Source organism: Eleutherodactylus coqui, chromosome 1 (assembly GCF_035609145.1).
Source record: "Eleutherodactylus coqui strain aEleCoq1 chromosome 1, aEleCoq1.hap1, whole genome shotgun sequence".
NCBI lineage: Eukaryota > Metazoa > Chordata > Amphibia > Anura > Eleutherodactylidae > Eleutherodactylus > Eleutherodactylus coqui.
This window is the reverse complement of record NC_089837.1, coordinates 311,633,981-311,647,972: the sequence shown is the minus strand read 5'-3', so window position 1 is coordinate 311,647,972 and position 13,992 is coordinate 311,633,981. Positions and strand designations below refer to the sequence as shown.

The window sequence follows — 13,992 nt, the reverse complement described above, 5'->3', positions numbered from 1 at the left end:
TATATTCAATGAACATGAGAAGTTTAATAACTGTGCTGTGGCCCTGCTAATGTGGCACAGAACTTGAGGGTAGCAGAGTTATTATAACTCTGGCAGAGCAGGTATTTTTTTTCCCAATTAAGGAAAGCAAATGGCGAAGCCAGGAGTAAAACGTAGCTGGGTGCGTCTGATTTTTAAACATTGCACACGCAGCCGACACGTGTCCACCGCTGTTAGGACGGACAGAGGCAGGACAAATAGAATTTTTTTCAGTTTTTTTCCACCAAAAGGCAGCACTGCGTATATTCAATGAACATGAGAAGTTTAATAACTGTGCTGTGGCCCTGCTAATGTGGCACAGAACTTGAGGGTAGCAGAGTTATTATAACTCTGGCAGAGCAGGTTTTTTTTTTCCCAATTAAGGAAAGCAAATGGCGAAGCCAGCAGTAAATCGTAGCTGGGTGCGTCTGATTTTTAAACGTTGCACACGCAGCCGACACGTGTCCACAGCTCTTAGGACGGACAGAGGCAGGTCAAATAGAATTTTTTTCACTTGTTTTACAAGCAAAAGGCCGCACTGCGTATATTCAATGAATAATAACTGTGTTGTGGCCCTGCCTACACAATTCTTTCCCTGCAGTATCAATGGAGGGTGCAATGCTCTGCAGAGGCGATTTTGAGAAGAAAAAAAATATGCAGCACAGCTAACAGCAGCCAGCACAGTACTGCACACGGTTAAACACTCTCCCTGCCTATGCAACACTTCTGTCCCTAATGCCGGGTGCAACGCTCTGCAGAGGCGATTTTGAGAAGAAAAAAAAATTGCCACTGCTAACAGCAGCCAACACACAGCTATCAGTGGCCCTAATAAGGACCTTTGGGGGTCTTGAAGCCTACACTAACTACCAATTCTTTCCCTACAGCAGCTCCGGTACAAACAGCACTGTCCCTCATCTAACTCACACGGCATCTGAGGCGAGCCGCGGGAGGGGCCGACTTTTATATTAGGCGGACACCTGATCTCGCCAGCCACTCACAGCAGGGGGGTGGTATAGGGCTGGAACAACACAGGAGGAAGTTGTAATGCCTTCCCTGTCTTTCAATTGGCCAGAAAAGCGCGCTAACGTCTCAGGGAAGGAAGTGAAAGTAACCCGAACACCGCATGGTGTTCGTTACGAATAACGAACATCCCGAACACCCTAATATCCGCACGGATATCAAGTTCGGACGAACACGTTCGCTCATCTCTATATCTAATGCTTTATATTTCCGGAATAACAGCTGATCACTGGGGTCTTGGCCCCGCATAACTGTTACCTGTTTTCTGCTAAGGACCAGCCTCTTCAACTGACTATGTGTTACAAACTCAGATGACAAAGAATTACTACTAGCGTCTGTCTTATGACTCAAATTTGACCCCAATTACACTCTAAATCAAAGTCTGTACACTAACTACACAGTACATCGCATAAAGACTAGGGGGTCTTACTTGCCTATTTTACTTTCTGATAACTTTTCATAGCATGTTCCAATGAATTTCTTTTTTTTTCTCACTCCGTACTTAGCAATGAGTCATCTAGTGACCTTAAAAGGGCTCATGCACACGATTTATGTATCTGGGACCCCATATGGAGCTTCCGCAAGGCATTGTATTCTTGCACTAAAAGCAATGGCTCTAGGGCAAAATACTTCTGCACTACAGCACCTTATTGAACATGCCATGATCTCCTGAACATTGGAGACACAGATTATGAATACTATATCATAGATTTGTACAACACAACCATGTGCATGGGTCTTAAAATCTGGGATTAGTAGTGATTCCTTCCATACTTTTTAAATGCTATGGTAGAAAAAAGAATGGTAGTTCAGTAAAGTATGTTCATTTTCTACAGCAACTGGAGAAAAATAGGGCCAATGCAGAACATCTGTGGTACATTGTGAAGAGCTCCTCTGACGTAAATGAGACAGACAACATTTTGTGCAACACAACCATTCTCAATTGTACCATCTTGCTGCCCACTGAAAAGAAGAATGTTTTCATATGGGCATATAATAATGCTGGACCTTCTCCTGAAACAGAGATAACCTTCACTGCCAGGAATGGTAAGAAGCTAGTAAAACTCAACAACTGATTCATTGGTGGATTCATATTCAGGGTCTATTTAATTATCAAAGACAATCATAATTTCACATTTAATTTGCACTTTTCATACATGCTAGATTGTTTTACCAATGGACTTGCTTCATTTTGCTCCCTATAGAACAACACATTATAAATCTAATACCCTTATAAGGGATATTCGCATCTCGGCAAGTTATGCCTTATCCATTGGGATAGGGGATTTTTTGCTCAGTGCCATGTCGGTGGCCACACGTACATGGGATGACTATCGTCCGAATTCTCTGCTTCCAGAGATAATTTGGGCGATAATCGAAGCAGAATGTTTTACCAAATGCAATATATCTAAAAATTGAATCTTGTTATTTGTATAGCACCAACTTATTCTGCAGCGCTTTCAGGAAATTTTTTATTTATTACCCCCCACCAACCTGGGTACTCATTTTACTGACCTCGGAAGGATGAGTTGACCTTGAGCTGGCAACCTGAACCATTCGGGGGTTTGAACTTGCAACCTTCAGGTCATGAGTGAGAGCTTATGCTCTGCACCACACAAGGCTCTATAATATATTTGTCATTATAGGAACACCGGTGTCTAAAATGCAAGTGTCTTCCAATGGGGACTCCAGCTTGCAAGTAATGTGGGATCCGCAATGGTTAGCTAAGGGCTACCTGCTGGAGTGGTATAAAAATGCAGAGCTACCTAACTGTGAAATATACTGGAAAACTGAGCAGGAAGAAAGCAGAAGCTCAATTTTACAAGGTAAAATACTGCTAACAAAATCTAGATCAATTTCTATAAGTGCCACTGTGTAAATCTCCTTTCTATAGACTATGTTGGTGGGAAGAAATTAGATTTTGTTTTACGTTTATTGACAAGACATAATTTTACATAAGCATGTTCTCCATCTATATGTGTTTGTACTGATATCTGAAAGTAATTTTAAGCCTCCTTAACACTTCCCAGTCTTTAACTTCGGCCGCACTCACAAGGACCAATTTTTACAGCTAAACGCTATAAAGTGCCTCCACTGATTTCAATGGGGTTCTCAGACTAGTGTTCTAGCGCCCCACTTTTCTAGCGCTGTCTGTTCTATTTTTGACATTTAAGCGTTTTTACATGTGATGCATCACTCATTGAGATCAACGGGTAACATTTTCAACTTTGTCGAAAGCATGGTAGAATGCTGTGTACAATGTTTTACCACGTTTTTGGACACAGCGTTCTATGCCACCGGGTGGGAAAGTGAAAGTGGTGACATCATCGTCATTTTTTGCCTGCATTGTTACTGAATAACACAGGCAAACGCTTACACTAAACACTGTACAAAGCAGCTCTGCAACCCGAATAAGAGAAAAACTGAAAGAATAATGCACTCAAACAGACACTTACAAAATACATAAACAATAAAAAACAATTACAAAGACAGATACCAAAATACTTACCAAATGTACTTAAATTATCACAGACCAAAGGAATTGCTACCATGCTTCCCCCAAAATAAGACCTACCCCGATAATAGGCTCCGCCCTGATTTTCTTGGGGGGGGTGTCTTGAAATAAAAGCCGTACCCGAAAAACAAGTCGTAGCTACACTACATGAAAAAGAAAGAAAAGCAATACTCACCTAGCAGGCGCTGTTCGGGTCCCTCCTGCTGGGCTGCAGCGCTCTGGCAGGCTTCCGTGCAGTCCTCAATGCCGACGGAGCATCTCTTGTTGGTGACAGGACTTGAATACTCCACCACCAGAAAGCGATTGCTCTGATTGGCTGAGGTGGTGCTCCTGAACCAATCATAGCCGACGCTCGATGAACCAATCATAGCCATTCATTGAATGACATCATTGAATGGCTGTGATTGGTTCATCGAGCGCCGGCTTTGATTTGCTGAGGCGGTGCTCCTGAACCAATTTCAGCAATCGCTTGCTGGATGCGGGGTATTCAACCCATCACCAGCAAGAGATGCTCTGTCTGCATTGAGGACTACACAGAAGCCTGCCAAAGTGCCCCAGCCCAGCAGGAGTAAACCAAAAGGCGCCTGCTAGGTGAGTATAAGACCCACCCCACACCAAAAATAAGACCCTTTGCCTCTTTTGGGGCAAAAATTAATATAAGACAGGGTCTTATTTTCAGGGAAACATAGTAATAGGTACATACAAGATATTGATTTGTATTTTGGCCAGAATATGTAAGCTCACAAGGTCATGTCAAGAGTCCCTACTCTAATAAGATGAATAATAAGGTGGGGTGATCATCCCAATAAGGACAGCCCAAGGCTGGACCCCAGGTGCTTGGCTTGCCCTAGATGGTAACAGACAGGAAAACCAGATGAGGTAAATAACACCACAGGCACCTGCTCAATTACAGAGACACACAGAACCAGGATTCAGGTCACAACAAGTGCTGTCCCCCCTTCAGACATACACTGAACCAGGACCCAGCTCACACCAAGTGCAGTCCACCCCTTCAGACACGCACTGAACTAGGACCCAGCTCACTCAAAGAGCAGTCCACCCCTTTTGACACACACACAACCAGGACCCAGCTTACCCCAAATACAGTCCACTCCTTCAAACACGCACTGAACCAGGACCCAGCTCACACCAAGAGCAGTCCACTCCCCCTTTAAACACACACTAAACCTGGACCCAGCTCACACCAAGTGCAGTCCACCTGCATTTCAGACACACACTGAATCAGGACTCAGCTCACACCAAGTGCAGTCCACCACTTCAGACACACACTGAACCAGTCATTAGAAAAGCAGTGTGCTACATTATAAATCCTTCTGAATTACTATATCTCAGAATGGGCCACAGTCAATATTAGCTTCTAAACAATATGTTCCTTTTGATTCCTTTTTTCAGACATTCACCCATATAAGAGATATAGTGTGAGAATATATCCACTGTATACAAACTATATCGGAATGGCCAGAGAGACTGAGGTGTACTCTAAAGAAGGAGGTAATGTATAGATGCATTCTCCCAAACATCGGATCATATCTCTCAAATTTTAATTACATTAAAATAAATGTATTGCCTATTTTTTACTATTTAAAACTAGATAGCAAAACATATTCTATCTGTTTTTATTTTCCCAGTGTAGATGGTTTCATTCTGTTGACTGCACATGACTATGGGAGCTGCCATCTAGTCTGAGCTGTAGTTAACAGCATTTAGAGATACTTTACAGCAGAATTCATGAACCATAGACACAATGAACAGGGGGAGACCCGTTGAGTTCTGTTGGAGATTGTTTTAGTTAGCTCTGTGACCTGTGCAGGCAGGGGGAGTAGATGAACTGTGACCATCAGCTATTGTGAATGGTGGATCCTGTGCTATCTATATATAGGTGTCATCTTCATTGTAATCCTGCCTGTGATAATAATGAGATGACTGCTGAAAAATTCTTTCTACAGAACAGGACTCACACTATTATTAGGCTTAGTGGTCAGTATGAAAACTATATGATATTAGGATTTTGTCAAAGAGACTCTGTCTGCGACTTTGAGCCCTATAAGCTACACTTATATGCTCAAAGTTACAGATACTCTGAGGCCCACTGTCAAACCCACTGAATGCATCGAGTGGTCTATACAGGCACATGCTATGTGTATGACTAAGTAGTTCACTAGGTTTGGCAGCTGGCATTTAGTTAATGGTGGGGAAGGCAAGTATAAAACTTACATCCCTGGGCTCAGCATGTCCACTACTCTGAGCCCATTAGCTTAGCGTGAAGGGCTCAAAGTAGCTGACAGATCCCCTTTAAATACATATTGTAACACTTAAAATGAATTTAAAAAATAAAAAAAAATCTTAAAATGTGTAAACTTGATTTGTACAAAAGGTCATTTTCTGATGACACCTTCCCTTTAATAATAAAAAAAGAGGATAGTAAAGAAGTAAACTTTTTGCAGGATTCACTATACAGCACTAAGGGTTTCATATTGTATGTAGAGACTTGGCTTTTTGATAAAGAACTTGAACCTTTACATTTAGGGCTCCTGTTCACGGACGATAGTGCATTGCTTTACTCGAGGAGCTAACTCGCGGCTATGGAAAGCGCAGCCCCCTGTCTATAAGCGGAGAATCATAGCGATTCTCCGCTCGCGGGACTCAAATCGTCAGATAGGCTCACCGAAGAGAACTGTCAGTTCTCTCCCCTGCTCCCCGGCGGAATATCGCTAGTGATATTCCGCCTCGCCCGTGGACTGGGGGCCTTAGTAAATTTACAGTGATTTATTAATTGGCAATAGGGACTATCCCATCTATAGGTGTAGTAAAATGTAAGTATTAACCAGAAATGAAGGCACCTCAGTTGATAATTGTATTCCTTTTTGCCATCCACATAGTCAACAGTGGTTCAAAGGTTATTGGCCCAAGAAAGAATGAAAAAGATGTAGTCTTACCTGTTTCTGCTGTCTGATATAAGGTGTAGAGGATCATTAACGGTATCAATACTATAAGAAATAATCCCTTATATTATGTGTTCTTGTATAGCACCAGACCATTCTCCAGAGATTAAATTAACTGTCAACAAATCGCAGGCAGAGGTGCGATGGGAGCCGATTCCTGTGCAAAAGAGAAATGGATTCATTACAAACTACACTGTTTTCTGGATTGACCCGAGTGGCAGAGAAGAGAGTAAGAGTTCTAATGTATATTCCTTACATAGCACAGGAAAATGTCCTGCAGTTAAATGTACAATGGTGCTTTTATTCCGCCATGATCACTAACATAGTGTCCCAAGTTTTAGGGTTCATGTGTGTAAATACTATATTTAATATAATCAGCCCAGAATACTGTACAAGACTCTTTTTGCTCCAGTATGTTAAATTAATCTTTAATGTAAAACAAAAAAAAATGAATGTGTTGGCTGATGCTAAATAATGGCAGATGCCAAGTGTGAAGGTACACATATTCATAAATTCTTTGCTAAAGGTAGCAACTAGAGATGAGCGAGTATACTCGCTAAGGCACATTACTCGAGCGAGTAGTGCCTTAGCCGAGTATCTCCCCGCTCGTCTCTAAAGATTCTCTCTCTCCCTCTCTCCCCGCTACCCCCTGCTCCCTGCCGCAACTCATCTCTCACCCGGGCCGGCCCCCGAATCTTTAGAGACGAGCGGGGAGATACTCGGCTAAGGCACTACTCGCTCGAGTAATGTGCCTTAGCGAGTATACTAGCTCATCTCTAGTAGCAACGTATACATCTTACTTAATGTCCATATAACCTGTTAGGACATACAGACATCATGGAGATTGCTCGGGTAGACTCAAGCTGTCCATGTATTACATGAATGTCCAGTCATCTGATATTTACCATGTAATAGTACATTTAAGAATGAGAAATGAGCATCCGTCCTCTTAATTCCATAGCAAAGTCAGCATTGAGTGCAACCAGGTATCTTTCTTGAAGCACAAGTTCTTTGTTATCGTCCCCATAAAGATGGATTTACCATATAAATAATCCCTCACTATAAAACAGTAGCTCAACTATACAAATATGCAATTTGCAAAAATACTACAATGTAGATCAATTTGATATAATCTGATTTCTGTAATTCATTTAAACCATAAAATAGACTAAAACCCTTTTGACTACTTAGTAACTAACTCGGTGACTAGTACCTGGCAGATGGCAGCGTGCTGTAACCTTGGCTGCACCAACTGTAGTCACACGTATTGATAAAGGAAACTGCTGGGGTGTTACATTTTACAAGTGACTGCTCTCAGGTGAGCTTTTGCTGGCAATTATAGCAAAATCTCAGAAAGAAACTGTAAGGCCGGGCTCACTCGAGCCTAATTTCATTGTGTATTGTGCGTTTAATACATGGTGAATGGAGTCGATGAAAGTACATTGATTTTAATTGATCCATTCACAGTTGTGCATATGTCTTGCATAAATTATACATGTAAAAAATGCAGCATATTCTATTATACCACGTTTTACGTGTGTTCCTATTGTTTTCTATGGGTGTGTTTGTAAAGCAGTGCATACGCAGCGTATGACCGTACAGTTATGTAAGCCCGGCCCAACAGTTACAAAAATGTTATGTGACACTGGTTTCCCTCCCTGTGAGCAATAAATTAATACGCAACAAATTGAGTTGAGTCAGAGTAACATGTTAGGGCTCCTTCCCACTTGTGTTTATTAACCCTTCGTTATCGCTGCGTTTTTTTAACACGATTGTTAATGGGACTTTCTAATGTTAAAAACGCATCGCACAAAAATCGCAAAGCACAAACTTGCGATGCGTTGTTAACATTAGAAAGTCCCATTGACAATCGCATTAAAAAAATGCAGCAATATCGCAGCCTTAAAAAACTCAAGTGGGTGTGAGCCCTAACCTTTACTTTAAAGCACACTCAGCAGTCTCCACACTTCTTATATAGTTGTATAGAGATACAGCGCACATGCTTGGTGACTGCCAGGGATAACCTTTGGGGTATGCAATCTACTATTATTACATGTAGGAGCAGTAAGAAGGCACTATCACTGTGCATTATTATTGTGAAGGTGAAAGAAGGGGGCATTATTGTGTGGGGGCATATAAAAGGGCACTAATGCTGTGTTTATGCCACTAAGCGGGTGATATTACTGCATGAGTCACAATAATGGGCACAGTACTATGTTATAATCTGGGGCATTATCTATTATGTTTGGGGTAACCATAGTTACAGGGCCATTATTTCTGAAGTACAGTGTTTGGGGACACTTTTCTACATGCTAGGTACAGTATTTTGGACACTTGAGGTAGCATCAATTACAGAAATAAGGAAAGCAGCAGGATAGCAGTGTTAAAGGGGCAGCAGGATGGAAAATTAGTTTGCAGGGTGTTTAAGTGTGCCGTAATCAGTTATACAGTCTGCAAAGTGCCTGTGTACAACTAGTAGCTACCACTACATGGTCACTGTAGAGTGGTAATAATGGGGAGTAGTATTCAACACTTGTATAGGGGTATTACATAGTAATTGTATGACAGTATTATTTAGAGGTACATCATACCAGCTAGAAATGATGCAACATCACTGTATAACTTGTATGTGTATATTGAACTGTACAGTACATATTTTAGTCTCTTAACATACCCTCATGTAAATGTACCCCGTGGATGATCTTACCTAGTACCTTCATGCCATACAGTGATGTCAGGATGATCTAGCAGATACAGGAGCTGTGATTGACGGTGGTGTCCCACTGCAGCTGACAGGAAGCAGAGAGTCCACTGATCCTAGCCATTTAAGCCCTTGGATTCTGCTCTCTCTCTCTCTCTCTCTCTCTCTCTGTCTGTCCATCTGTGCTCTGATAGAAAGAGGGGCACAAAAAAAAATCAGCATAAGGTGCTATCTAATCTAAGGCCAGCCTATAGGTTTGCTATGTTAGGAAAATTTTTCCTGTAAAATTGTCAATTCCCATCAACATACAGATTGATAAAGCATTAAGGATTTCGAAAATGGAATAAGAAATAATAAAAGCATAAAACATAAATAAGAAATACTTAGCCTTCAATCTGAGAAAAGGTAGGCATAGTCTTTAATTTAAAAAAAGGACCCGCCTAGTTTTGTTATTAATTCCATTCTCTATAAAATAACAACTCTGAAAATCTTTTGGTAGAACTCTGTTATGCTGCTGCTCTTTTGGAAATTTCTGAATAAATTGACAACTGGGTGTTACCATTTCCATTGTTACTGGGGATACTGTCTCTATATTGTCCAATCAATGCTGACCATGTCAAACTAAGTAAGGGAGGAATGCAGAATTCTATGAAAAGATGCTCCAGAATTGTTATCGCATGAGGAAACACAAGCATTTAATAAAACACACGTCAGGCACCTTGTCATGAAGGCAGCAGTGAAAGACTTGTTGATTTCATTGGTCAGTCACTTATAGGGTAATGCACAGTAGTTTTTAAGAACTTACAACTTGTTCCTGAATTGGCAGGAGGATGGAGCTAGCAACAACTTATGAATAACTTCTTAAGGACCTATGACAGATATAACCAACATGGGTCATGAAGGACGGTATGGAGAGGGCTCAGGAGCTGAGCTTGCACCATATCTGGTGGCTATCAACCACGGGCAATTACTGCAGTTGGGGATAGATGTGATCTTGGCTATTTAACTGCTTGAGTACCACAGTCAGTGTGAAAGCATACATGGACAACCTTTTTTTAAAATTTATAATCAATTCCTTCACGACCCCCCCCCCCCCTCTACTTTAATGGCGGAATTTCAGAAATTCCAACAATTCTCCAATTTTAAAATAAACCTCCAGAAATCAGAGGACCTAGATATATCACTACCCCAAGCACTTTAAGGCTCCCTTACCTCCTCCTTTCAGTTTTATCGGTCCCATGACACTATTAAATACTTTGAGTGGGGATCCCAAAGGATTTAGATGAACTTCACACACATAATTATGTTCCTTTCTTCAAAATATCCAGGAGGACCTGACTGGCTGGTACAAGGGCTTATACACATGGCTTGGTTGTTGCATCTATAAAATTAATGTTTTAACCCGCATTTTAGATCTTTTCCAAAGCTTCCCCATTAAAATTCCACGCCACTATTTTAAATCTCTTTCCTTGGATTTGATCAAATTAATTTGGGCTAAACTGACACGGTTAATTCGCTTAGTTCTTTACTAACCTTAATCCCAGGGAAGGTGAGCTTACTAGACCTACAGTGTTACTATCAGGCATCAATACTATAGCGAGTTCTGGAATGGCGCAGACCCGATTCCCTGAAACAGGGAATATTTTTTTATTATAAAAGTAAAAAACATAACGGGATATAAACAAAAGATTGCAAAATATCAGGAAAAAAATTGCCAAAATACAATTGCAAAAGACGTATATACATATTTACAAAATAACAGAAAAAATTGTCAAAATAGCGAAATATATATTATATATATATATATATATATATATATATTGGCCATATCCCCAATCACACATGCCCCATGTATACAACAAAATCTGCATAATACAAAATATATTTCAAAAATATAAAAACCTATCCCAGAATGCTGTTTACTCTAAACTACTAAAAAGAGAAAAACAGACATTAGTAAAACAATACATTTTTTTCTTCTTCCCTTTCCCCTAAACAACATATGCATTACCCTCTACCCATCCCCTGGTCCACCACCAACCTCTACCAATGATACTTGTAAACATACAAATGAAATACATATACAGTTTTTTTTAAATTAAATTATACACCCACATAAACAAATACTAACCACCTATGAGAAACATAATACCACCCACAAAAACATAATACCCCCCATGAAACCATAATACCATCCCTGAAACCATATAATGCATAATAATCCACAGCCTAAGTACATAGAACAAATGATAAAAACATGGCCAATACCTCCTACCCTCCAGCACCAGTTTGGGTCCTGTAAGCCTTTTATTCAACTTTTAACTTACAAACAAAACAAAAAAGCTAGGGTGAAAGAATCCAGACCACCACCAGGAAAGAGTTTGCTAGGCTAGGGAACCCCAAAGCAAAACCCCCTCCAAAGACAGGCCGCTCGAGGCTCATCCAACCTTTCAAACTCCAGAGAACGCAGCTTCACCAGGTCACTGAGAATGTTCCTACTTACCTTGTCCTTGAGGAGGGTTTTATGATGCATCGATATTAAACACGGTGTGTTCCACGTATAATGCCTAATCACTAGACTTACTAAAAATAAAGTGCAGTGGTCCCTGCTACCCAGATCTCTGAATGTGCCAGTCCCAAAAGCCGCACTGACAACACTATGACAAATAATATGGAGGACCTGCACATGGCAAAAGGATTGGAAAAGATCAGTTTTCATCCCACTGCCAAAGAAGGACAATGTCAAGGACTGTAGAAACTATGGAACAATCGCCGTGATTGCACATGCCAGCGAGGTACTTGCGAAAATCATCCAGACGTACCGGGCAATATCCTTGACCAAGAACTTCCTAATGTTCAAGCTGGATTCTGCAAGGGCAGAGGGACCCATGACTACATTGCAAACCTGAGGTGGATAATGGAAAAGACAAGAGAGTATCAGACGAAGCTTTACCTGTGTTTCATTGATTGCACCAAGGCTTCCGTCTGTGTTGAACATGGTAAACCTTAGAAAACACTGAGGGAGGTAGGAGTACCAGTGCACCTGATCACATTGATCAGGTCCCTGTACAGCAATCAAGAAGTCACAGCAAGAACCAGACATGGGGATACAGAATAGTTCAAGATGAAAAAGAGTACAAGTCAAGATGTATCCTCTCTCCTTTTCTTTTCAACCTCTATGCAGAGGTGATCATGAGATAGCTGGACTTAAATGATCAGGTTTGAAAATAGGTGGAAGAACCATCAGTTATGTAAGATATGCAGATGATATTACCCTGGTAGCAGAGATAGCAAGGCATCTGTAGGCACTGATCTTGAAGCTAAAAGAAGAAAGTGAGAAGATGTCACTTTACCTGAACATCAAGAAGACAAAGATCATGATCACTGCCAACAAGAAAGTCAACATAAAGGTCAACAATGAGGAAATTAAAGTGGTTAATAGTTTTGTATTCCTTGGGCCCCTCATTGTTCATAGTGGCAGCTCAATAGGTGAGATAAAGTGTCAATTAGCACTAAGCCATACAGCCATGGTGAGCATGGACCCAATACGGAAGTGCAAGGATATGTCATTCACCATCAAATGAAGGTTAATCACAGCCATCGTCTTCCTGATTGCAACATATGGCTGTGAGACATGGACATTGAGGATAACAGACAAAAGAAAAATTTACACTTTTGAGCAATGGTGTTGCAGGAAATGTCTATGAATGACCTGGACAGCTAGTCACCAACAAAGCTGTACTGGACCGTATCAACCTACAGGTGTCCCTGGAAGGCAATATCATGAGAAAGAGACTGTATGGAAACATATACTTTAATGTAACCACTTTAATCTCCATTTAACATGGTTTTTGCTCCTTTCCAGTATTTTAGGAGTAGATCTAGAATAACATGCATGGACTTCCCTAATTCCTGCTTCTGCTGCTATCCATGCAGTTTTCATTAGTCATTCACTTATCTCCCTACAATTGAGATAATTAAAGTTGTTCTCTGAGAAGTAAATTTTTTCTCACCCCACTGAGATGCAGATACTGTCGAGCGTCTGTAAGCTTTGAATGGTTTAAGGACCCTCCCTGATGTCATGTAGGTCCTGGACGTTCTGTGGGGAGCTAAACTCAGTGTTTGCTCAGCCTCCTTCTCTTGATGCTGGCTTTCTGTGTCCTCCTACTAATTTTTCAAGGCAGCATCAAGAGAAGGAGGGTGAGCAAACACTGAGTTTAGCTCCCCACAGAACATCCAGGATGTTTTTTTGTCATCACCATTCTCAAATTGAATAAAAAGTAATGGTATCAATAAAAGCTACAGCTCGTCCCACAAAAAGCAAGTGCTCACGCAGCCCCATCGACCGAAAAATAAAATAATTCACAGGGTCAGACTGTGATGACAAAAAGCTATTTTGTTTCTTTTAAAGTTGTGTATTTTTTTAAAAGTAGTAAAATATAAACAAATTGTGTATCACCTTAATTATAATGATTCTCAGAATAAAGTTAGGTCTTTTTCACATGGCCGAGAAAATCACGCGAGATTTGTGTGTTGCGTGACGCACAAATATGAATCTCATTCTTTAGAAGGGATTCATACGCATGAGCGATTTTTTTTTTTCTTTCCTGCAGCGTATTCTATCAGGCTGTGAGATCGCAGCTAGCAGCCCCATTGAAAATAATGGGAGGACTCCCATTATTTTCTGCCATAGCTGTGACCTCCGCGGTAGGGGATTTCCTGCGTCCCTGTGGAAGCGAGGTTGTTTTCACATGAAAAGCCTTCGCATCCATGGA

The 13,992-nt window shown here is 40.9% G+C and overlaps 1 protein-coding gene across 2 annotated transcripts in view; it reads left to right on the top strand.

The window, feature by feature from the left end:
• Nucleotides 1-13,992, top strand: part of CSF3R (colony stimulating factor 3 receptor) — a 71,128-nt gene that overhangs the window by 46,793 nt on the left and 10,343 nt on the right. For both annotated transcript variants that reach the window (XM_066592039.1, XM_066592032.1), the window contains 4 exons: nt 1,875-2,085; nt 2,685-2,864; nt 4,967-5,065; nt 6,602-6,745. In XM_066592039.1, the coding sequence (XP_066448136.1) occupies nt 1,875-2,085; nt 2,685-2,864; nt 4,967-5,065; nt 6,602-6,745 (634 nt within the window). The remainder of the gene's footprint in view (nt 1-1,874; nt 2,086-2,684; nt 2,865-4,966; nt 5,066-6,601; nt 6,746-13,992) is intronic.